This window comes from Echinops telfairi, unplaced genomic scaffold (genome assembly GCF_000313985.2).
Source record: "Echinops telfairi isolate 266 unplaced genomic scaffold, ASM31398v2 ScPeMD7_25;HRSCAF=90, whole genome shotgun sequence".
Classification (NCBI taxonomy): Eukaryota; Metazoa; Chordata; class Mammalia; order Afrosoricida; family Tenrecidae; genus Echinops; species Echinops telfairi.
This window is the reverse complement of record NW_022103922.1, coordinates 8,180,725-8,203,521: the sequence shown is the minus strand read 5'-3', so window position 1 is coordinate 8,203,521 and position 22,797 is coordinate 8,180,725. Positions and strand designations below refer to the sequence as shown.

The 22,797-nt window shown below is 51.5% G+C and overlaps 1 protein-coding gene across 1 annotated transcript in view; it reads right to left on the bottom strand.

Moving 5' to 3' along the window:
* Positions 1-22,797, bottom strand: part of KDM4C (lysine demethylase 4C) — a 187,834-nt gene that overhangs the window by 18,832 nt on the left and 146,205 nt on the right. Inside the window, exon 17 of the mRNA XM_045289370.1 lies at positions 4,046-4,231. Coding sequence (XP_045145305.1) covers positions 4,046-4,231 — 186 coding nt within the window. The remainder of the gene's footprint in view (positions 1-4,045; positions 4,232-22,797) is intronic.

Here is a 22,797-nt window from a genome sequence, read left to right as displayed (position 1 = left end):
GGCAAGGCAGGGAGATTTCGGGTCCACTGTGTGATGTAGGAAGGGCTGACTCTATAGGTCTGAGCCGTCTGCTTTCTATTCAGAATGGTTAAATGGCTTGGATGATCAATGAAGGTTAGGTGGCCCGCTGGAGCAGAGGGGGTGTGGGTCAGTGAGCCTGCCGACCCAAGGCTGAGATGGCATCCATCTCACAGGTTGTAGAGGATGCCGAATCCCTACATGTCTGGCGCCTGAAGGTGCTGCTCTGGGTGTTTTCTATGTCAGGTGTTGATCCACTTTCCTAAGTAGCAAATGGACCCTGGGGAAGAACATTCCCATCATTCACAGCCGGTGGGATGTGTGTGTGTACACATACATTAGCAAGTGGATTCTAAAATGTATATGAAAATACAAAGGACCTTTGGGGGCTGAGAAGGCAGGTGGGGAATAAAATAGGAAAGAAGAAGAACTGTTTAATAAGATAACTTGGTATTCATTTCTTTCATATGACATCTGATGGGCATTTTCAACAGGAAGAAGTTAGGGGCACAAGAGCAATGCCATTAAGGTAGTCTGGCCTGCCAGGATTTTTGGCTTTCAATTATACTTGGCCAGGGGCTAAAAAGAGCGGAAATACATGCACTATCTTAACAAATTAAACCTTGGACCCTGGCCCCTTCGTTCTCCAGAACAATCTTTCTCCTCTTTGTCATAAGACCCATGGTTTTATGTCCTTACAAATTTAAAAGTAGGTACAGGGCCTTGGAATTTGCCTGGGCCAAGGGCCTTCAGCATCAGACTCATGGTGGCCCCACCCTACTTTCCAGGAGGGCAGAGGCAGCAGTGCCCTCCTGCTGGGCAGAAGCAGATCGCACGCACATTCTGGACTGTAGAGAAGTCTGGGAAATGTAGTCCTTACTCCCCCAGCATGTAGCACAGTTATCAATACTACAGTGGGAGTGAGTCTGGAAAGTAGATGCATTGACGGTGATTCTCTGTCACTCTACTGTTCATTATTTGTTCCAATAATTCCTCGATCCTTCTCCACTCCCAATTGAGTCTGTCATATCCATAATTTTATTTATAACTCAAGAAGTGTGTGTGTGTGTGTGTGTGTGTGTGTGTGTGTGTGTTTGTTGGGGGTGGGGGCAGGGGACAACGGACCCTTAAAGGTGGGCCAGTTCCTTTCATAATCTTGCTTCCTGCAGAAATATCATTCTACAGATCATCCTCTGGAATTTACCAGAACATTTTTGGAGTGAATCCAGATATTTCCGTACATCATACTTATGGACATAGGCAGTCAACCTAGGGAGTAGTTTTTGGGATGGAAAGGCTGGGACTTACTTCATTGTTTTTCCTAAGGCTCACAGCTAATTATCTTAAAAAGCTAAACCTTCATTGAATGTTGTCGGTCTCTATGGGTTTCATTTGCGCCATGGCATCTAATTGTCCTTTCCCCATGAAGAAATTGAACACCCCGACTCTTACGTATTATAACGTGCTGAGGTGGCACATACGCTTGGCGGTGTGCTTCTGTTGATATATTCCATTTGTATTTCTCTACTAGACTCACGGGGCTTGGCTCTAAAGCCAATGCTAAACCGCGGGATAGCGTCACTGTTTTCTGAATAACCTTCAGACAACATAGGGCTTTTTTTTTAAGGGCTATAAATTGGTGAAAAGCTGATCAGTTCCTGAGAACTGAGAAGGATGAAGTCTTTTGAAGCCGAGCTGCAAATTCTATCAACTGGTTGGCTCCCAGTCTGGGGAGGGCCCCATGCTTGGGTCTAGTTGAAGAAGAATGTATGAGAAGCAGCTATCTGGAACATAGCTGAGAATCCTGGTGCTTACCCACTAGAGAACTTTAGAAAGACAATTTATGAACATGAGAAATGTTCCCTACAAAAAGAAATGTCATGTTGTGCATGACAGGACATGAGCCTCCACCCCTTCATCATTTGCGAAGTAATGCCAAACTCAAGTGGGTCTGGCAGGGACAGTGGTTCTACCATCACCGCAAAGCCAAATATGTTCTGTTTCACCAACAGTTATGAAAATTCTCAGTGTAACTGAGCAGTGAGTAAGTCAGGCTGGCAAAACAGCTTCAGACTAACCACCAGGCACCCCAGAGCTTTAGAACAGCTGAAGGGCAAGGCCTGCTCCCAGCAAAAGTTTTGCTCAGCCTCCAGCTCAGGGAGGGCTTTGGGGTTTGGAGGCTGACAACTAACATGAGCATGTGCTCCAAGCCTATAGCTGCTGCTGCCCCTAGATGCCATCTCCTCAGCTCCTCCGGGGAGGATCGGAGCCTCGCCGGGCATTGCTTCCTCGGAATGAAAGTGGGATTCCCTGGACTCACGTGGCCTGTGTTTGCCCTGCGGTTGTAGCAGGAGGACCCGTGGAGGGGGTCGCATGATCTGCATTTGTTGAACTTGCTCAGGGCCGAGCATGGACAGAAAGCTGCAGGTTCAAGCGCTCATTCCTGTTTTCCTCAGTTTTTATTTAGCGCCATCACACTTTTTTCATTAGCTCCTTGAGTCTGCCGGTTGCTGCTGGCAGAACCTAAGTGTTGATTCGGATCACGCTGTACCCAAGAGCCCAGGGTAGCTTGCTCCTGACCCATAGGCAGTCACATGGCACCGGCCGATGAGGCGGGGCTGTTGGTGATGGCTTGTCAAGGGCCGAGCCCTCCACACGGTGTGATGTGCTTTACTGGAACCTTCTTGCAGTGACTGAGGTGTGTTTTCCAGCGCATGCCTCATACTGCTCCTAGCCAGAGCCCACCAACTCATGGAAGGAAGGGGAGGAGGGGTGTGTGTGCAACAAGACTTACGGGGAGAGCGCTGGAAATGCGACAGAGAGCTGGGAGCAGTGTTGTGCGCGGCTTGTGGTTCTGGCAGGCCTTAACCGACTGCTTGGCAGGCTGCTCAGGAAGGTTATTACCTACACTGAACAAGCATGAGCGGAAGCAAGGGGCCCCTGGTCAAGTCCTCCGGAAAGAACAAAGAATGGCCAGGCCGCAGAGCTGCGGGTCTTTGAGGGCTGGGGTCTCCCTCTCTGCCGCTCAAACAACAATTCTGGTGACACGGAGAACCACGAAAGGTGTTTAGCCTGTCTCAACGCTAGGTATTTAAAAGAGAGGAAGGATTTCATTCCCCAAGGACAGGTGCTGTGGAGTGAATTGTGTGTGCCCCTCAGGAAACACTCCCCAAATACACGTTGAAGTCCTGGTCCTGGATGCTTGTGGCCTTGTTTTTAAAAATTGAGTCTTAGAAGAGGTTATTGAAAAAAATAAATTTTTTTTAAAAAGAGGTTATTGGTTAAGACAATGACACTGGCGTCGGGTGGGTCCTAAACCAAGGATCTGTATCCTGATACAAAAGGAGGAGAGAGGAGAAAGATGAGTGGGAGTTGGGGCCGAGATGAGGGGCACCGCGCACCCCCAGCCGTCACCAGCAGCAGGGAGGGGGTGTCCCGGCTCAAGGTCTCCTTCAGCGTCAGCAGGGGGAGCCAAGGAGACTAATCCCTGACCTCCTCCGGACTAGCAGACAGTGAGTTTCTGTTCAATACACCACCTACTGAGCTTCCCTTTGTCCCAGCAGCCCTTGGAAGCGAGCCCCATGGGTCACCTGAGCCAACGTAAATGCCCATGGCAGGTGGCTGCAGACACGCTTCTCAAAAATACAGGCCTGCCCTGATTGAACTGGAAACGGCCAACAACAAAAAGATCTGCTCTCTGTCCTTCCTGCTCCCAGCCCTGCCCTTCTGGGGGGCTTTCCTCAGCCCTCCGAGGGCTCTGTGTTGTCCCTGATTGACACCATCTCAGGTACCAAGCCCCCTCAAGGTCCCCAACCCCTCCCTTCTCTTTACTGTGGTCCTGCTTGTTGCTCCCTGGAAAGGAGACTGAAGAGAACCCCACGCCCGCCGTGTAGGCGGCACAGCCAGCACACTGCATCGTCTCTGGAGTGCTTTCCACATCGCCTCCCGCCCAGGAGTGTTAAATGGCCCAGGGCTGGGAGGTGACAGGTGGGGGTGGCATCAGTGAAGGGAGAGAAGCAGGACTCACCACATTGGTGTTGACCTTGTGGCGGAAGCAGGTGATGCTCACCACGCAGGGCCAGTCGTCGGGCTCCATCAGCACGCCGGCGGCGTGGGCACACGTGACGTGGAAGGAGGCTGGGCAGCGGCCATAGGAACACTGGATGCAGGCTCCGGAGACCGTCTTCACACGGTATCTGCAGAAGATGCACTTCTGCAGGGGGACACAAATGTGCAAGTGAGACTCTGCCCACCGGCCAATCCCTCGCACTGCACCCCAAACTCAGTGCCATCGAACCCATGCCGGCCTGCAGCCGCCCGATGGCCTAGAACAGAACAGGCCCTGCGGGTTTCCGGGACTGTTAATCTGTGTGGGAGCAGTCAGCCTCGTCCTTCTCTCCCGTGCAGCAGCTGGTGTGTTTGAATTGCTGACCTTGCAGTCTGTAGCCCAATGCATCACCCACCACACCCCACCAGAGCACGGCTCACAAACCGCCACTAAAAAATAAAACCAGCCAACCGGCCTAGGAAGCACTAGGCCTGGTCCCGAGGGCTTACTGCCTCTCCTCTTGGCAGAAGCATGTCCCCAAGCCTTTCTCTCCAAGTACCTCTGGGCCCGTTCACACCTTCACACCGCCAACCCTTTGCTGCCTGGATCTGCACTGCCCAGGAACCTGTTTGCACTTTTGTGGCCACTGTCGCCCTGCTGGTTTCCATCTCAGGTGACACAGACGGGCCCCACTGGTTGGCACTGTGGGTCAGGCGTTGGCAGCTGGCTGTTTTGTGGGGAACCTGGAAGGTTGCCGGTGTAGAGGCTCTGAGAGCCTCGGTCAGGTTGCTGAGTCGGCACCGAAGTCACATGACAGCAAGGAGGTATCTCTACAGAAGCGACCGGCCAGGTCTCCCGACCAGAGAGGTTTCAGTTCGTCGCTGGTTGCTTAAGCATCCTACCACCAGGACCCTCAACTATTAGAGATTGAAAAACAGATTCCAGCACAAGGCCTGGCCTTTCGAGTGCCAGGAAAGCCCTGCCCTGATCCGAGCATATACTGCCAGGTGCCTGCTTATCATCGCTGCGGGTAGGAAGGCTGCCCCTGGGCCAAAGCTTCTCCAAGCACAGTGCTTAGGGGAGTGCTCTGGGCAGGTCCTGGGAGCCACCCTGAGGACACAGCAGTGCTGGCTTGCTCCTGTGCACCCGGCCTTTCTAGAAGCTTGGCAGACACCCACCCGCATGCTGATGTTAGATGAGATCTTCCCAAATACCCAAATAGCATACAGATGGGCCGAGGTTTCCATTACGAGAAATGTGGAGTGTTAAATGGCCCAGGGTGGAAACCAGGGGGCGGAGGACCTCCAGTGTTTAATAATCCAAATCCGAACTCTTAGTGACTGATGTGGAAATATGCCTCCAAATGGGAGAAAATTGAAAACCCGCCCCAGAGGGCTTAATTCTGTGGAGTCGCTGAAGCCAGCCCCGTGCCTGGGGGCAGAGACATGAACATAACAAGGGCCCTGCCCATGATAGTAGGCACAACCCTAACATTAAATCGCAGACAATTAACCCTACAAGTGACCGGTGCATTGTGATGGTGGGGAGGGGGAGGCGACTAATCAGTTGGCATACACTTGAGGCTTAAGGGGTGAAAATGGGGGGTGGGGGTAATAATCAAACCATTAGGGTCCAGTTTGGGAAGCAGGAGATACAGAATGATTCAGATGCTTAGCTTTTCATGTCTACGGATTTGAAGAAAAGAACAAGAAAAAAAAAGTCTGCAGTCTGATCAAACGCTGGCCAAATTGTTCTTCTTTCATAGCTCCCTGTTCCAATTTCCAGTTACAAAAACAGGTGCTAGAAGCCCATGCCTTGGGGTGGGCGGGCTGTACTGTTTTATCACAGACCTGCAAAGATGCGCTGAACTTCTGCTCAGCCCTCCCCTCTGGCTGGGTATGAGGTCTTGCACATTCCACACCAGCAATCCTGGTGCATCTCAGCGGGCCCTCATGCCCTGTTCCGCCCCTGGCTCCTGGCCCAGCAAGTCACAACCTTTCCTTTCATTCCACGGGGATACCTCTGGGTCGGGGCAGCCAGAGAGATCTTTCAACAGCCTGAGTCCGAAGCTACCACCCTACTTAATGTCCTTCAAGGGGTTCTCCTCCACATGGTAACATTCAGGGAAAACAAAACAACAAACAGTGGGTAGGGGTGGAGAGGAAAGGAACCGTCTGCAGTCAGAGAGCGAGGATTGTAGAAGACGCCTGGCCTGCCTCACCGTATTTCCTACTTGTTCCCTGTGTACTCTGCACCTGGCAGCTGATTTGGGTATCTTCTTGGCAATTCCTGGAATCGACAATAATGCATTCCTGGTACCTTGGTGCCTTGTGTTGTCGATTCCGATCATGGACATGTGCACGCCCCACCCGCCACGCCCGGGGCGAGTCACAATGAATGAATCCTGGGAGTATCTGTAAGCCTGTTTCCATTTGCTCCTCCCTTCTCAGGCTGGCACATCCTGTAGCAACTGGATGCACAGATACGGTCTGGGCTACAGAACCAACTGCGGGCCCGCAGGCCACACACGAGGCTTCTGGGGAATGGTATTGAGGATGAATGCCATGCATGCAGTAAGACCAAAGGCTGGTCAAGAATGAAACGAGGGGCGAGGTACGTGGGGCAACAGTGAGTAGACATGGCTTCAAAGATAAGGAGTCAATGGTTGATTGGAACCAGATAGTAAACTCACCCAACCATACTAAGGTGACCAGACATCCCGCTTTTGGTGAGACAGTCCCAATCTTGGCATTTTAAAAAAGTCCTGATTTTTGGAAAGAATGCAGGACAAGCTGGGGAACAGTCTATTTGGTCCATATAGACCAAATTTTTAATCAAGAACCCCAACCCCCACCCTGGTCAATGGTGTCCTGCTTTAAATCTAATCACCTTAGACTACACACAACACTTCCTATAGCTTTGACAAGAAAAACACAAATCACCCTATGGCAGCAGTTCTCAACCTATGGGTCGCGACCCCTTTGGGGGTCGAACGACCCTTTCACAGGGGTCGCCTTCATAACAGTAGCAAAATGACAATAACGAAGTAGCAACGAAAATAATGTTATGGTTGGGGGTCACCACCACATGAGGAACTGTATGACAGGGTCACGGCATGAGGAAGGTTGAGAACCACTGTCCTATGGTAATGTGGGTGAAGGTCTTGAAGAGACATTTCCCCCAAAGAGGACTTTCAAATGGCCACTGACCACGTGAGATGCTCAGCATCCTGGGCTGTCAGAGATGCCAATCAAACCCAGAGGTCACTTCCCTCCCACTGAGACGGTCAACCGGGAGAAAGACCAGACGGTCTGCTGCCACTACCATTTACAGTCTCGGAAACCCTGTGACGCAGTTCTGGTCCTAACTCACGCAGAGGGGCTGCAGGAGCAGCAGCCCAGTGACACGCTTCTGCAAAGGTGTAGAAATCGAGCCCAGCAGGACTCCACATTACCTGCGAGTGGGGGGGTGATGTACCTGCTTTTGGTTTGGGGGCTGAGTCATGGAATTTGCGTCCCTAACAAGACTGAAGTGGCACAGGTACTACTTATTCAGGGGCCCACACCTGGAGGAGCAGGGGATTAGTGGGCTAGGGAGCTAAAGGGCACCAACCCTTCTGAGACCCTCTGGGCCCAAGATGTCCAGGGAGCACAGCTTTCTTTCCCCGCCCCGCTCCTACTCTCCTGTGACAAGGCTGAGAGGGTTCCCTGTGAGCGTGATTTACAGAGCGGTACTTTGCTGGGGACCTGGAGTGCCATCGATAGTCCAGTGGCGTGGGCCCATGGAGGCTCCTAATGAACCAGGGGCCACAGAGGTTGTAGGGAGCATTGAGCTCCTGGGACGCACAGTGGCTCAGCAGAGGGCAGCAGGGGCAATGAGGAGCTGGAGGCCCCAGGAGCACCCCCAGAAGCTCTCTCCCTTGCAATACGTGACTTGGTTATTTGGTTGATTTCTGGGACTCTTTCCCCGCCCTACGTAGGCAGGTAAGGCCAGAGGCGGCTCGGGTGTTTTTTAGTTTGCCTCATGGTTCCACTCTCCCAGGAAACAGGCTAATGACAGTGACAGAGCAGCAACCCCCACATTTCCTCTCCACCCCAGCTCCTGCGCCACCTCGGAGGGGACATCGCACAGGCTGCCCCTCTTGTGAGAGGAAGCCTGAAACTGGAGCTGCAATGCCTCTCTCTCCCCCTCCAGCTCCTCAGAGCCGGGCTTCCAGGGAGAAGACCTCGTTTTTTAAACCCAACGTGGTGAGGTTTGTGTTTGTCTCATCAGCATTCATTAAACCAGGAACGTCTTGCCTGCGGGCAGTGGAGGAGACTGCCTTTCTTTCTGAAGTTTAGGATCTACAACCTATGCCCTGTGTGTGTATGTGAAGAGGGGTGGGGGGTGGGGACTGGGGATGGAACCAGACTGCCGTGAAGACAACATGCAGGAGTGTGAACTCGGGAGGACAAGCTACCTCGGTGGTGTAATAAATACCCAAATGGCCTTTGACAGAAAAAAAGGCTCCCACCCTGCTCTCAAAGGTTAGTGGAGAAGGAACTTCATGGTAAGAGCGGGCAGTAGAAGGACGGACACCAAGAACATAAGACCAGGGAGCAGATATGGTTCTGCTTTGTCTACTCACATCGCAGATAGTTTGCCTGGGTAGGAAAGGAGGAGAGCTCAGGACGGCCACCTGTGCCCTGCTCTGAGCTGAGGATGGAGGAGCATAGGTTCCCGGCCACCGCATCCTGCTGGCTCCTGAGAGCAAGTACTAGCCCAGCAGTGGACCAGCTCCCCAACGTGAGAGGATGGGGATTTGCACGCACACTGTGGGAGCCTCCTGTGGCAGGGGCATGTGGCCTGGCACAGGGCCGTGAGAAGTCCCCAGTGTGGCTTTGAAAGGATAGAGGAGCCAGCAGAGGCTCAGGAGGAAGCCTTGGGGTCTGCTGTGAGAGTGGAGCAGGCTCCAGCCTCAGCACACAGGATGAGGAATGCGGGACGATATTCTAGACCAGGGTCTGACATTTTTGAGATGGAAGAGCCAACCCTGTCCCTCTCACAGTTTAAGAATTATTCTGGAGCTATAAATATAGCTTTACAAACAAATTAAGATCACCATTATCTGAATACTATCCTTTAAATTTTCCCCACTTCGGAGCCATGTGTGGGTACCAAAAGAGCTGCAGATGGCTCGGGAGCCGCAGTGAACCGGCCCCTGGTCTGATGGACAGCCCGAGGGAGTCCAAACTCAGAAGGAGGACCGTGCACGTTGAAACACCTTGAAGGGCGACAGGCTGCAAGGTGGGGCCTCGGCCGTCTCTCATTGTGCCTGATCCTGTCTTCACTTCAAACTGCCAGGGTGAGAAGCTGGTGGGGCTTAGGCGTCGCTGTTTGCTGGCGATGGGTAGAGTCGGACCACAAGCAGCACACACACCCCAGGACCCCTACCATAATCCTCGCCCCCACCCCCCACCACACTGGCACCCCACCTGACTCAACACCATGTCCTCCTCCAGCATCTGACCCCTGCGAGTGGTGTGCCCAGAGCTAGTCAGTCAGATCACACCCTGCCGTGATCTGGGAGGTTTTCACTGGATGATTTTTGGAAGGAGGTCACCAAGCTTTTCTTCCTAGTCTGGCTTCATCTGGAAGCTCTGTTGAAAGCTGCCCACCCTGCCCTGCGTGACCCTGCTGGGGGCTGAAATACGAATAAGCGAGGCTCCAGTATCACTGCCGTCCAACAAGCTGAGAGATCGTGGAGGGAGGGCTGAGTAGTCTGGGGATGGAAAAGCCGAACAGTGGTCTTGTGAACAGTTTCTGAGGGGCTCAACAACACTCAAGCAACTGAGCAGCAAGGAGACCTACACAGCACCCCCTGGAGGCCTGGTACTTACAAGTTGTGGACTGCTGCTAACCACAAGGTCAGCAGTTCAAAACCATCAGTCACTCCCCAGGAGAAAGGTAGATAGATGGTTCTTTCTACTCTCTTAAAGAGTGACAGTCTCAGAAACCCCCAAGGGCAGTTCGACCCTGTGCTATCAGGTCACTATGAGGCTGAACTGACTCGGTGACAGTGAGTGAGTGAGTGAGTGAGTGAGTGAGTGAGTGAGTGAGTGAGTGAGTGAGTGAGTGAGTGAGTGAGTGAGCGAGCGAGCATCCCACCCTGATCAGCACAACATTGGTTCGAAGGACCTGCTGGCCAGGCCCACCTCTCAGCTCCTCCATCTGCTGCTCCCACGTGGGGTGAGAGAAACTCTACTTATCTTTGTACCCGAGGCACTAGGCAAGGTCTGCCAGCCAAATACTCTCCAGCACCACCACAACCCTTCTGCAGAGTCCCTGAGTGGCTGTGGTTCCTGACACCGAGAAGCAGGAGTTGTGAGTCAGGCAGGCTTGGTAGGAAGTTCTAGCTCAGCCCAGGCATGTGGCAGATGACAGCGCAGGAGACATGGTGCGGGCCAAGCAAACGGAGACAGGGGCCGAGAAGGCATGCCCAGGGTCTCTGGCCATTTCTTCGGTCCTTTTCAGTGGGACCTATCCCACCCCACCCCACCCCCGCACAGCCCATTCCGCCCCCTACCTGAGCCCTGCAGAAAACCAAAACAGAAAAGCAGCATTTGTAAATAAATTTGCTATTCCAGGCAACATCACAATCTCTGGTTGAAAGCAGTATTTCGCAGATATGCTCTAGAGGCACTTAGGGAAGCTCAAAGCAAGCAGGGGTATCTAGGCTGACAAAAAAAACAGAAAGGAAAAGCAGCATGCCATTCTCCATTCACAGGCCTCTGGCAGCCGGTTTGGGGTCTGCCCTGCAGCCTAAGTGTCTTTCAAACGTAAAGGGCAGAGGGGGCAGGCCTTTACCTCACCTGCCAGGGGAGTTTGGGAACCAGCCTTACACTAAGGCCTTGGTAGGTGTCATGAAGCCCCTTTTGGTTTGAGCGCACCTCCTAACCCAGCACCTCGGGATTTGCAGTTTTATTCCTCTTAATGTTCATATTAGAACGAGGTGGTTTCCTGGCGGAAATTTCCTTATGTAACGCCGGTTTCCACCAGAGAGCAGACAGAACACTCCGCAAAGAAGCATTTGCTAGTCGAACCCGGAATCATTGACTTATGTACTTGACAACAACTTAAAAGGCGCTAGTCTGTCCCAACGTAGAGCCGCAGAGGTCTGCCGTCCTCCCTGTCTGTCCAAATCTCCCTCGGTTTGTGAAGTTCTGTACTGCGCCACTCTGATCCCCGGTCTGTGCTTACAGATCTCTAGGGAAATTTTGTGGGGAGGGGGGCTTTGTTTATTATTAAGGATATCAGCTATAACTTGCTATTGGCATTATCAAAGCAAAGACCAGGACAGGTTTCCTCTGGACTCCTGGCCCCAACCTACCCAACAAAAATCATCCCCAGCGATATTTGCTCCGAGGCAGAGCCCCCGGCTGCAGGACTGGGGTCCGCCTGGTAGTGAGAGGTGAGAGGCCTGAGTATGCCCTCAGATCCCTGGAGGAGCTGCTTCCTGCCCTGGGTGTGGCCCACAGGGAAGAGGCGGTGCCCAGCACCCCCTGAGCATTTTTAAGGGTTTACGAGAGCCTTTGCAGTCCCTGCTGGGGCACAAACTTCACTAGGTGACTAGTGGGCCTTTGAGCGGTTGTAGCGGGGGCAGCTAAAGAGGCTGTGCCTTGCTCCAGCCTCGTTGCCTCTTCTCTTTGGGTGGGCCAACAGCAGGCGGCACTCTGAAGTTGCACGCTGGCGTTTGGAGGCCCTGGCCGCATGGCTCCGCATGGAGCCATGGAGGCGGTGGTGAGCTGAGCCGCTCGCGCTCAAGTCCTCATGGAGAAGTAAACAGAACAACCGCGAGGGCCCCTCATGAGACCACACCCAGGAGTCGATGGAAACAATATTCTTTCGTAGGCCAGTATCTGGGACCGAGTAAGACCTAAGATGATGAGGGTCTTTTCCCAGAATACCACTACCCATCACCGGTAGTAGCAATCGTACAGGGCTGGGGAAGCTAGGCTACCATTATTGCAGAGTCCAGAAGGGTCACCCAGGTGGACACCTCTCAGTAGAGTTGCTAGACTAAGAAAGATAAAGAAGGAAAATGCCCGGTGATCTACTTCTTAAAATTAGCCACGGAAAGCCTGATGCTCCTCGGAGCCGGCAGCCATCGTTACACTGAATGGGCGGAGAAAGCGTTGCCCTTGAAATCAAGAACAAGACGCAGGTACACGCTCTCACTGCTGCGATTTGACGTTCTATCAGACCTTCCAGCCAGAGCAGTCAGACAAGAAATAAAAAGTATGCGGACTGGAAAAGAAGAAGTCTAGGAAAGTTACGGGAAGTAGAAAGCCTCATCTCTCTCCTGCAGAGCAGCTGGTGGTTTTGAAATGCTAACCTTGAGGTTCACAGCCCAGTGCCCAATCCATCACATCATTGGGAGTCCTCTACCAACTACCTATACCTCAGTAAATCTGCTCCAGATCTCTTCAACCCGGCCCCCAATCCTTGCCTTCTAATGGAATGTCAACAGAATGTCTTCCTTTACCAAGAAATATGAACCATCAACCTAGTACTTTCTCTCTCTTCCCCTTCTGCCTCCACCACCACCACACCCACTGGGCATTCAAGAAATATATGCTCATAATCACTTAAATATAAGTAGTTATAGATCCACCCACATTGTATTACCTAACGCACTGGCAGAAACGCTCCTGGCTGTATCACATACTGATTTTTAAAATATTCTGATAACTCTACTTCAATAGTTCCCTTTGAACTAGAGTTGTTCGGGGGTTTTGTTTTCGTTTCATTTATTCTAACAAGAATCCACAGCCTTCGGCAAAAATTACCGAAGGTTCCATGGCAAAGCCCCCACGACGCATAAAAACAAGTCCAACAATAAAAATCCGCTATCTAATGCTAAGTGGTAGTTTGGGGTGTACGTGACGAGAAGACAGTGATAAGAACCACGCCCCCATCAGAACTGAACAGGGAATTGGAATGAATAAACAAGCGGGAAATCGGTCACAGGGAGCTCAGTGGAATCGTGTGTGTGTGTGTGTGTGTGTGTGTGTGTGTGTGTGTGTGATATGGTTCTATCATTGTAAAAAAAGGTGCACCATAAACTGTTTCTTCCCCCTCAGCCTCCCTCCCATCCTTCAAAGCAGGAGAGTTGCCTGGCAGAACGGCCCCCACAAGGCACTGCAGCTCTGAACAGACACAGAGACACTCTGGCTACAGCAGACCAGGAAGAGCTCGTTCTAAACAAGTGGGTTTGCTTCGGGGAAACGACATGTTAACAAATTGTCTGCATTGTGGATGCTCCCCACCAAACCCCTCCCATTAAAAAAAAATGACTGGCTAACTCCAAACAAGTATTAGCAAAATAGCTCAACCCAAGGAAAAGATTGCTACTTCCTTAAAAAGTTTGTTAACTATTTTTCACAGGCTGGGACACATCTTACTCTTGGCAAGGCTCTCAGAATGAGCTTTACCTTCTGCCTCTACTTCTGGATGGACTTGTCTCCATATTCAAGGATTCCGTTTCCATGAGGTCTTTGCAAACAAAGCAGGGAAAGAGGCAGGCATCTGGGTGAGGGGTATGCTTGTACTCCCAGAGAACGTTATTGCGCATGCCACATCCCTCGCCGGCAATCTCAAAGCCAAAGTGTGGCCCTTGGCACCTAGATTAACTATTTTAAAGAGAGGGATAATTTGTTTCACCCCAAAATTGACACACGTCTCTTTCTCTGGTGTGTTGTATGGCTGCTAAGGTCAGGGTCAGAGGTTCAAAAGCACCAGCTGCTCCGGGAGAGAAAGATGAGGCTTACTACTCCAGAAAGGAGTGTCTCAACCCACAGGGGCAGTTCCACCCTGTCCTGTAGGGTCGCTATGTGATGGAATCCACTCTGTGGCAGTGAGGTTGGTTGCCTATTTTTCAGCTGTTCCCTGAGAGGGGAGCTGGCCAGGTTTCGTAAAGCATAGTTATGTATTATGGGTATGGGTACAGGCATACATGTGGAAGGGTGTGTGTGTGTTGTTGCTGCTCCTAGCGGTGGAGTCTGATCCACTCGGGTGTCAGAGGAGGACTGTCCATGGGTGTGGTTTCAGGTTGTGACCACTGAGGAGCAGGCCACAAGCCCTGTCTTCACAGGTACCTCCGGATGAGTGTGAACTGCCCGCTTTTCAGCTCCTAGTCAAGCACGTAACTGCATGTGCTGGAGACAGACAGACAGACAGACAGACACACACACACACACACACACACACACACACACACACACGGGCTTCAAAAGTTCATGGGAGAAATAGAGTTAAGAGTTGATAAAATTGAAGCTTTGTGTGTGTGTGTGTGTGTGTGTGTGTGTGCACTTAGTGCTATAGTTCTGGGTGTGTGCACTTAGTGCTATAGTTCTGGGGGGGTGTACACACTTAGTGCTATAGTTCTTGGTATGTGTGCACTTAGTGCTATAGTTCTGGGTGTGTGTGTGTGTGTGCACTTAGTGTTATAGTTCTGTGTGTGTGTGTGTGTGTGTGTGTGTGTGTGTGTGTGTACTTAGTGCTACAGTTCTGAGGCCAAAGTGGTATTTTTCAATGATAACTTATGAAGGAAAAATCGCAGAATCCTCTTCAAAAAGCCCTATCAGGTTTATGCAAGATGCAGACCTACAACCAAGACTTGAAGGCCCGTGGTTTTTCCTGGAATCAACGGGCCGTTTGTGGCATCCGAGTAGATGGCCATGCTGACTCAGCCCCCTGACACCCAGGCCAGAGCCCCCGCTTTCCCGTTAGGGAGCTGGGCACCAGGGAGTCACCGTCTCCCTCAGAGCCTCGGCTTCTATTGCTGTTCTCCCACCATCAAGGTGGGGTTCCGTGGGACAATGGGGAAAGAAGTGTCCTCTGTAGAGGACAACCTTGAACACACGGCCTTGTGTTAACTGAGGGGAGGGCCATAGGACTGGCCTATTAAGCAGTATGATGTAAATTATGAGCCAACAGTATATATCAAAAAGTTTGGAAGGTGTGAGAATTACCAAAATGTGACATTCATGCTGTTGGGGAAACGCTGCCAACAGACGGGCGTGCCTGCTTGAAGAACAGACAGAGCCTCAAACAATACCCAAATGGCGCAGAGATCCGACTGCCCCACCTCCTGGGAGAAATGTACTCCCAATGGCAATAAGAGAAAAGCAGGGCGGCAACCAGTGCTGTGCCTGGGGGTATGACCCTGTGCCAACACCTCGGCCGGTCATCGAGCCTCTCAACACTGTCTGTGCCAGCCTCCCTCCTGGGCCTCCCTCAGCACCAGCTGACTGCCCACCAGCTCTGCCTTCACGCTGGCCTCCCGCATCAGTGCAGGTGGAGGGCCGCCGCACGGGCTCTCCCCCGTGGAGGGTCATCCGATTTACTTTGTCAGACTTTAAAGTACGCTGGTTTCTCTGCTAGCGCCACATTTAGGGAACTTTTCCCAAAGGCGTGTCACAGAAGTCACCCATCTGTCCAGCGCTCATCACAGTATGAGACGTGATGATCAACCAAGACTATGGACGTACCGAAGGTCACTGCGGGTACATGTGAAGACTGTGGGGACAGCAAGGGTTTAGTTGCATGCGTATACACATCCACACCCAGGATACATGACTCCTTCTACCGTGCATAGGGTCTCTATGAGTTGGACCTGACTTGCCGGCACCTAACTAAAACAACATGATGGCCGGAACTCCTCTCGGTGAGGAGGGGTGGGATGCTAGCTGGTGTGGATGATTTCAAAGCCCTTCAACAACCCGAGGCCCGGACATTCCCCACCCCGGGCCCAAGGCTAGGACCAGGAGCTGGGACCCACAAAGCCTCTAAAAGTGGAGAGGAAATGGGGTCCCTGCCTTGTCGTGGCCCACTGGCCTGAACCTCCAGGTGAAGGATGCCCCACAAATAAACGCAGCCTATTCCAGGGCATGTGAGCCCACCAGACCCTGACACAAAAGGAGCTGAGCCCTTTCCAGAACATTCTCCACCCCAAGGCATTAAAAGTAATGCCAGAAGCGAACTACAGACATAAAGCAGCAACAGAAGGATTATTTTTTTTCTTAGCGAGAACCTTTAAGCAATTTACTGGACTGGAAGGGAAAAAATGCAAAGAAATCCTTTATCACAAAATAGCTTCTTGAATCTTTCCACCAATAAACCTTCCATCCATCCAAGAATGCCGCTCCCTTCCAGTTGATAACAAGCTTCGGAGATAAAAAAATTTTTTTTTTCCCATTATAAAACCCCAAATGCTGTTTTCAAATAAAATGAAAGACGGCTGCATGCCGCTCTTCAATGTGGCCCTCCAAGAGGCAAGTGTCATTTTAAAGGCGGCCAGCTAAAAGATTTAGGAGGAAGAATCGGCTTGTCAGGCTCCCACTGCAGGCTCTGATGAGGTTATAGTGCCTTGATCAATTTTCATCTCCCGTGGGGCTGGCTGGCTGGGGATGCAGCAGAAAGCCTGTCCCTGGGCTGGGAGGGACACGGAAGAGCTGGAGGTTCAGGGTTCTGGATACCAGGTGGGTCAGAACCAAGCACAAAGGTGTGACCTGGGAGATTCTACAAGGAGCCCCCATTCAGGCTCAGGAATGGAACCCGTTCCTTAGGCCCTTGTCCCCCGGGGGTGCCCTACTCTAGACACGGCCCGCAGCACCCACAGGACGTAGCGAAAGAAGAGCCAAGCCAGCAACCACACAACGGGCAGGACACGTTCTGAAATCTAACTTAAATCGCTTCCAGAGCCCCGGCCTTTGGGAATTAAACTCACTGACTTTTTTTCTCTTCTCCTTCTTAAAACAAGGGAAATTTGGTTTTAAAGAGCTTATGGGAACATTCAACTTGGGCTGGAAAGGTCATTGGCTCGGCATTAGGCGGGAAGCCAAGATCCACTTATAACCCGAGAAGATTTCAATATTATACCTCACCAGAGTATTGGGCCGTGTAAGCAGGCGGCTGCACCACGCATTGGGGGAAAGTTACGACTTCCCCAGAGGCTCATTAAAATGTATTATTAAGTGTAAAAAAAAAAGTTCGAGAAGAATCCGAAAGGAGACCGCCTGTACGGTCTTCAGTGAGCACAGCGTCGTTCTCGGCAGGCCTTGGCTCGGCCGCCTTTACAAACACCGTTCACTCAGCAACGAGCTCGAGGCTGCAAGCAAACCGGTGGAGATGCCCCCAAAGGTGGGAGCCTTTGCCTTCAGTGGCTGTGGGGACAGACAGGTGAGTCTGAGGAACCTCATTTAAAACTGAAGCCCGTGGAGGCCTCACCTGCCTATTCTGCTTTTAACCCTAACCCCGTTTGCTTGTTCAACTCCCGTGTCTTTCATATTTCATTTCAGATCTTAAATTTGGGTACAGGCCCCGGTCACGGCTGCGTAGTCCACGTCCCTGCACCGTGGGGGGGAAGGCGGCTGGCACAGCAAACATACCGCTATACACACATTGACCGCCGTTGTGGTTTGGGTTTGTCTGGAGTTGACAGAGAGAACGGGGGATAGGCATCTAACACCAGACGATTGAAAACGCTTGCTTGTGAAGAAGAGAAAATGGGTGCTTTTTCCATTGCATGCCACATTTTGGTGGCTACGGGGTATCTTTCTTTCTTTCCTATTTTGGTTGTTAGAATGTGGGGTCAGGTTTGCCTCCCCCCCCCCCTTCATCAATTCTTGAAAAGCTCCCCCACTCTTTTCCAATTAAAAATAGAAAGAAGTGAATGATTGTCAGGGCAAGCCGGAAAACGTATCGGACGTCCTTATCCAATCCGGCAGGAATGTGGAGGCCCTTTGCCAAGGAGTTCCCAGCTGCTATGGCAACCACCAGCCTTTGTCAAACGCTCAGCTTCCCTGGCTGAGGCCTGCCAGTGCCCCAGCTCCCAGCCCAGGCCGGCTGACAGCTCGCCCAGTGGACAGATGAGGCGTGGAAAATGTTTTAAATTACTTCATTTATCTTGTGGAGACAGAGGAAACGGCAACAAATTCCTCACACAAGGGGAGGGGCGGGGAAAGACAATGGACCCCAGCAAAGGGCAGCCAGGCGGGCCAGAAAGCTGACCTGGGGGGGGAGTGGGGGGAGCCTTCATTCAGACTGCCTCATCTCCTGCCCTGTGGGGATCCCAGGGATGCTGCGCTCCAGGGGGCCGGCCAGCAGCCCAGCAATGACTGCTCCATCCCTGAGGGCCCGAATGCTGGGAGGTAGAGCGCTGGCTCAGGACCACCTGAGAGGACAGAGTAGAGCTGCCTCACAGTATTTCTTTGACCAATCCCCCCGCCTCTTATTTAGACAAATTTTACTCAATGAGAAAACTAAATTTTAAATGTGCTGTGAGTGTAGTGGGTGAGTGTTGGACCACAATGCGCTGGTTCAGCTGTTCGAAACCACCAGCAGCTCCACAGGAGGGAGAGGAGAGTGGGCTTTCAGTCCACAGGCTCAGAAACAAGCCCACAGTGGGTCACTGTGAGTCAGCACGGACATGATGGCCGAGGGACAACAAAGCGGGATCAGAGAGGCAAGGACCTTGCACTCTGTCGAAAACCAACTGTTTCCAGCAGTGAATTCCCAAAACCAGCCCAAGGTCACGCGTAATGACCCTACAGAACAGAGCAGAACTGCCCCGTGGGTTCCTGAGACTCTAGCTCTTTACAGCAGTAGAAAGAAGGCCGCCTTGCTCTCCCACATGGCAGCTGGTAGGTTTGAACCACCGGCCTTCAGGTCCGCAGCCCCAGGTGTAACCCCACTACCCCACCAGGCCTCCACGTGCAGTGAGCACAAGGTACTAACTCATAAAACGCCAAGGTAACAGAATTCCCCACCGAACGGTTCCAAAGACAATGTTAAGGGCAAGACTCTCCTGGCAACAAGCACGGTACCACAAATCTGATGCCCAAGACCCTGATGGACACATCTGGAAAGCGATGGGCAAGTGGGCATTCGCTTGCCCATGGAGAGGGCATGAGGCCTCTTGGCCCCTGTCCATGTGTCAGGACCCCCAAAGTCCCCCACAGCCAAGGCAGCTTGCCCATCTTCAACAGCACTTTAAAAACTTCTCCGCCTGCCCTGGAAACCAAGGGTTCTAGAAAATTACTTCTTAAAATGAAAAACGAAGACCATTCTCTCCAGGAGGAGAAATCCCCACCCCCGGCCCCGGGACGGGGGTGCAGGACGCAATACTTGCTAGAATCCTCCCCACGGGCAGCCTGGGGAGCGGAACACACGGAAAGGAAGGAAAGTCTCAAGTCCTGCCTTGAGCAGGGTGGGAGGGGTGAAAACCCTCCCCCCACCAGCGCCCTTTCTCCAGCGGCCTGACAGCAAGGGCCCGGATGCTGTCTGCGCGCAAGACTAAATGTCATCCCTGGGACCCGTGCTGCCCTGGGGTCGCCCTCACGACCCTGCTCTTTACAGCGTAAAAGTCAGGTCCACCAACGGGCCAGCGAAGGCCCATTCTCCCGCACATCCACTCCCTCCCGTTGTTTCTCTTCATCCAGACAAATAATTCGACTATATTAGGAACAACCTTTAGCACAAACTCACTGGCTTTTGGAAACAAGAAAACAAATGCAAAGAAAACCTGAGAATACAAGGAACCTGGAACAAGGAGGCACTGGGAGATACCCAGGTCAGAGATGCAGAAGAAAACATACACACTCACTGCCACTGAGCCCAGTCTGGCTCAGGGCGACACCGCGGGACAGGGTGGAACCTCCCCTGCGGGATTCTGAGACTGCAACTCAGCTTCAACTTCCCCCCATTCCCACCCAGTGGCTGAAGGTTTCAAACTGCTAGCCTTGCGGTTAGCAGCACACGAGGTGGGCTCATTCAGAGGGAAAGGGGGCCCTACAATACAGACAATAAGCTAGCCTGTGAAGCAGTGCTGCCCACATGAGATGGACAGACGGGGCCCAGGGGCATGCTACCTTGACAAAGACCCCCAGCAGGGACCCAGGCTGTGTGTCCCATCTAGAGACCCTGTCACTCTCCCACCAGGACAAGCAGCAGCACCATGGGTGCCATCTAGTGCACGCGCTAAACCCAACAGGTCCGGACACGGCATCATAAGCCAGGTGAGGGGTGTGGGGGGGGGCACCCGGGCCCAAGTTTCAGATCCCACAAAACTTGGGTTTTCACGGTGAGGCAGTTGCTACAGCTGCCCAAGGGAGCTCTAGGAGCTCAGGGGTCAAACCAGGAAGATGCCAAAGGGCAGAGACGTGAGTGTTAACAGTAGTACCTGGAATGCTGCAAAACTGTCTGAAGATCATTGTTGTATCTAAAATATGTAAAAACATCATACAAATAAACTACTATAGGTTTATATAAGTGCATATGTAGTTCACATGAATATACAATGTATAACAGTTTGTCTGCATAATAGTTATACAGCTCATAATTACATACCATTTTATATAATGTATGAATTATATAATATATAATAGCTTTTATGTAAATTATCTTGTTATATGATATGCACTCGTTTGTATTTTATTCATATATGTATACATATGAGATCAAGGAAGAGGAGGCTTTCTACACCTACAAAGATTTACAATCTGGGAAACCCCACAGGGGTGTCTCTGCCCTGTCCTACAAAGTCGGTATGAATGGGAGTCAAGGAGACAGCAGGGAGTTTGCTTTGGTATCTGTGCAGCAGTGGGAACTGGACCAAGCCTGACTCACACATCATTGATGAACGTGTTCCCTGGGGTCCCAATGGGGACACAGCTCATCTGACAGGAGGACTTCGGAGCTAGGTGCCTCTGGTTACCTTTCCAATGATTGCAGTGAAGCAAGTATCGCAAGAAGGCTAGTCAATGTGCATTTCTGTTTCCCAGTAGATATGAAAGTTCTGTTTACAGTGTACGTTCATCTATTAAGTGTGCAACAGTATTATAAAGACGTTTGAAAATGGTGAGAAGGATCAAAATATGCGGACACATGCAGTGAGCACACACTCTTGGAAAAAAAGGTGTGGACATATCCGCTCGCTCTAGCACTCCCACAAACCTCCTTTATTTTAAATACAGTGTCTTCAAAGCACGATAAGGTGAGGTAAGCTGGGTATAAAAACAGTTTGCATGGCCTTCATGCTTCACACTGAGAGAGGAAGTCCAACAGAGACATGTGCTTAGAGGCCCCACCTTCCTCGGAAGGCAGGGCAATTTTAAAGTCTTCGGAGAATAAAACCCTGTCCTTTCAAAAAACTGTCAGCCTGAAAATATTGTTTCTGGTTAACAGAGCCCGCGTGTCCCCGCCTCACTGCGCGTTCCTGCTGAGACACCGGGCGCTAGTGGAACTTTATGTAGACAAGAGTCCTGAACAGCCTCACTATCAATCACAGATCACTGTAATCTGGACTATGCTGTATCAAAGTTGATACTTGGTTAGCTGACCTCCCTCTAGCCTCTACCTGAATTGGTTCTAGGTACAAGAATCTCTTGCTTGCTCCATGACAAAAACTTCTTCCCTAGCTTTTAAAATATTGATGGTCCTTCTTACTCGTTGCTTTATCTTTATATTGCTATTGTTTTAGCCTTACCATTTCATTTCATTTTGTTCTTCATTGTTTCTGTTGGGTTTACCAGCTTTTGAAACACAGGAGTGGATGCATAGATAATAGCTGATGTAAGGGTGTACGTGAGATTGGGGTGGGGGAGGTGGGGAGGGGAGGGGATTTCAGGGGTACACAATGAAGGTGGGAGGGGAATGAGCAATGGACTGAAGGTGATTATACAACTCATTGAAAGGCCATTTAATCACGGGGGGCGGGGGTTGAAAATGTTCTGAAATTGATTGTGGTGATGATTATGCAATTCTTCTTGATATGCCTGAACTATTGAATTGTGCAATATGTGGATTATGTGCCAATAAAACTGTTCAAAAAAAACATGGTCCTCCTGCAACAAATGCCAACATATGGCAATTCAGTACTTGCTGCTCAACTGTTGTGTAAAACTACAAGTTTTCTAAAAAATAAAGTCTATTCATTAAAAAACAAATATGCACACACAAAACAAAACTGCCCCCCTCCCCCACCCTCCAATTGCTCTTCAGAGAAGGCAGGTGTGTGTGTCTGAGAACTGGATGGCCAGCAGGAGGGTTCTGCGCTGGCTCAATTACCACAGCGCCAGGTTAGACGCTGCATCCTCCACGTGGTTTCCTCCAAAGGGAAAGAGCCAGGGGCTGGTACCCCAGCATGGTAATGCTGCTGACTCCTGCCAAGGGGCACAGAGCGAGGCAGGGCTTTTGCACTGTATACGAGTGGACTGTATCAAGTGTGGCACCGCCTGCGTTACGTTTGGCTCTGAAACAACAGGTCTTTGGGGGGAGGGGGGCGGAGTAAACATTAGGCCACAGAGTCCATTCAAATTCTGCCCTCGCAGACAGCCGGAGTTGGGCGGCATGATTTAGCCTCATCCTCGTCCGCCTGTACCTCGTGTCTCAGGCTGATAACCCGCCCTCGCCGCGCGGCCTGTCATTTTTCTGGCCCGTGATCTTGAGGTGACGCCAGCTTCGATTAGGGATGAACACATCTGCTTCCACCCACGCAGGTGGGCTGTCACCCTCCTCGGGCGCAGTCAGCGGGTCTTAAAAGGCTGCCATGCCTTATCGGTGCAGAATGAGCCTTGTGCTCTGTGCTACAGCTTGGGGGGGACCCCAATCAGGATGTTCCAGGGAGCACAGACGCAGACAGGCTGGGGGGCTCTGAAGTGCGAGGGCTCTCCCTGAGATGAACAGCGACA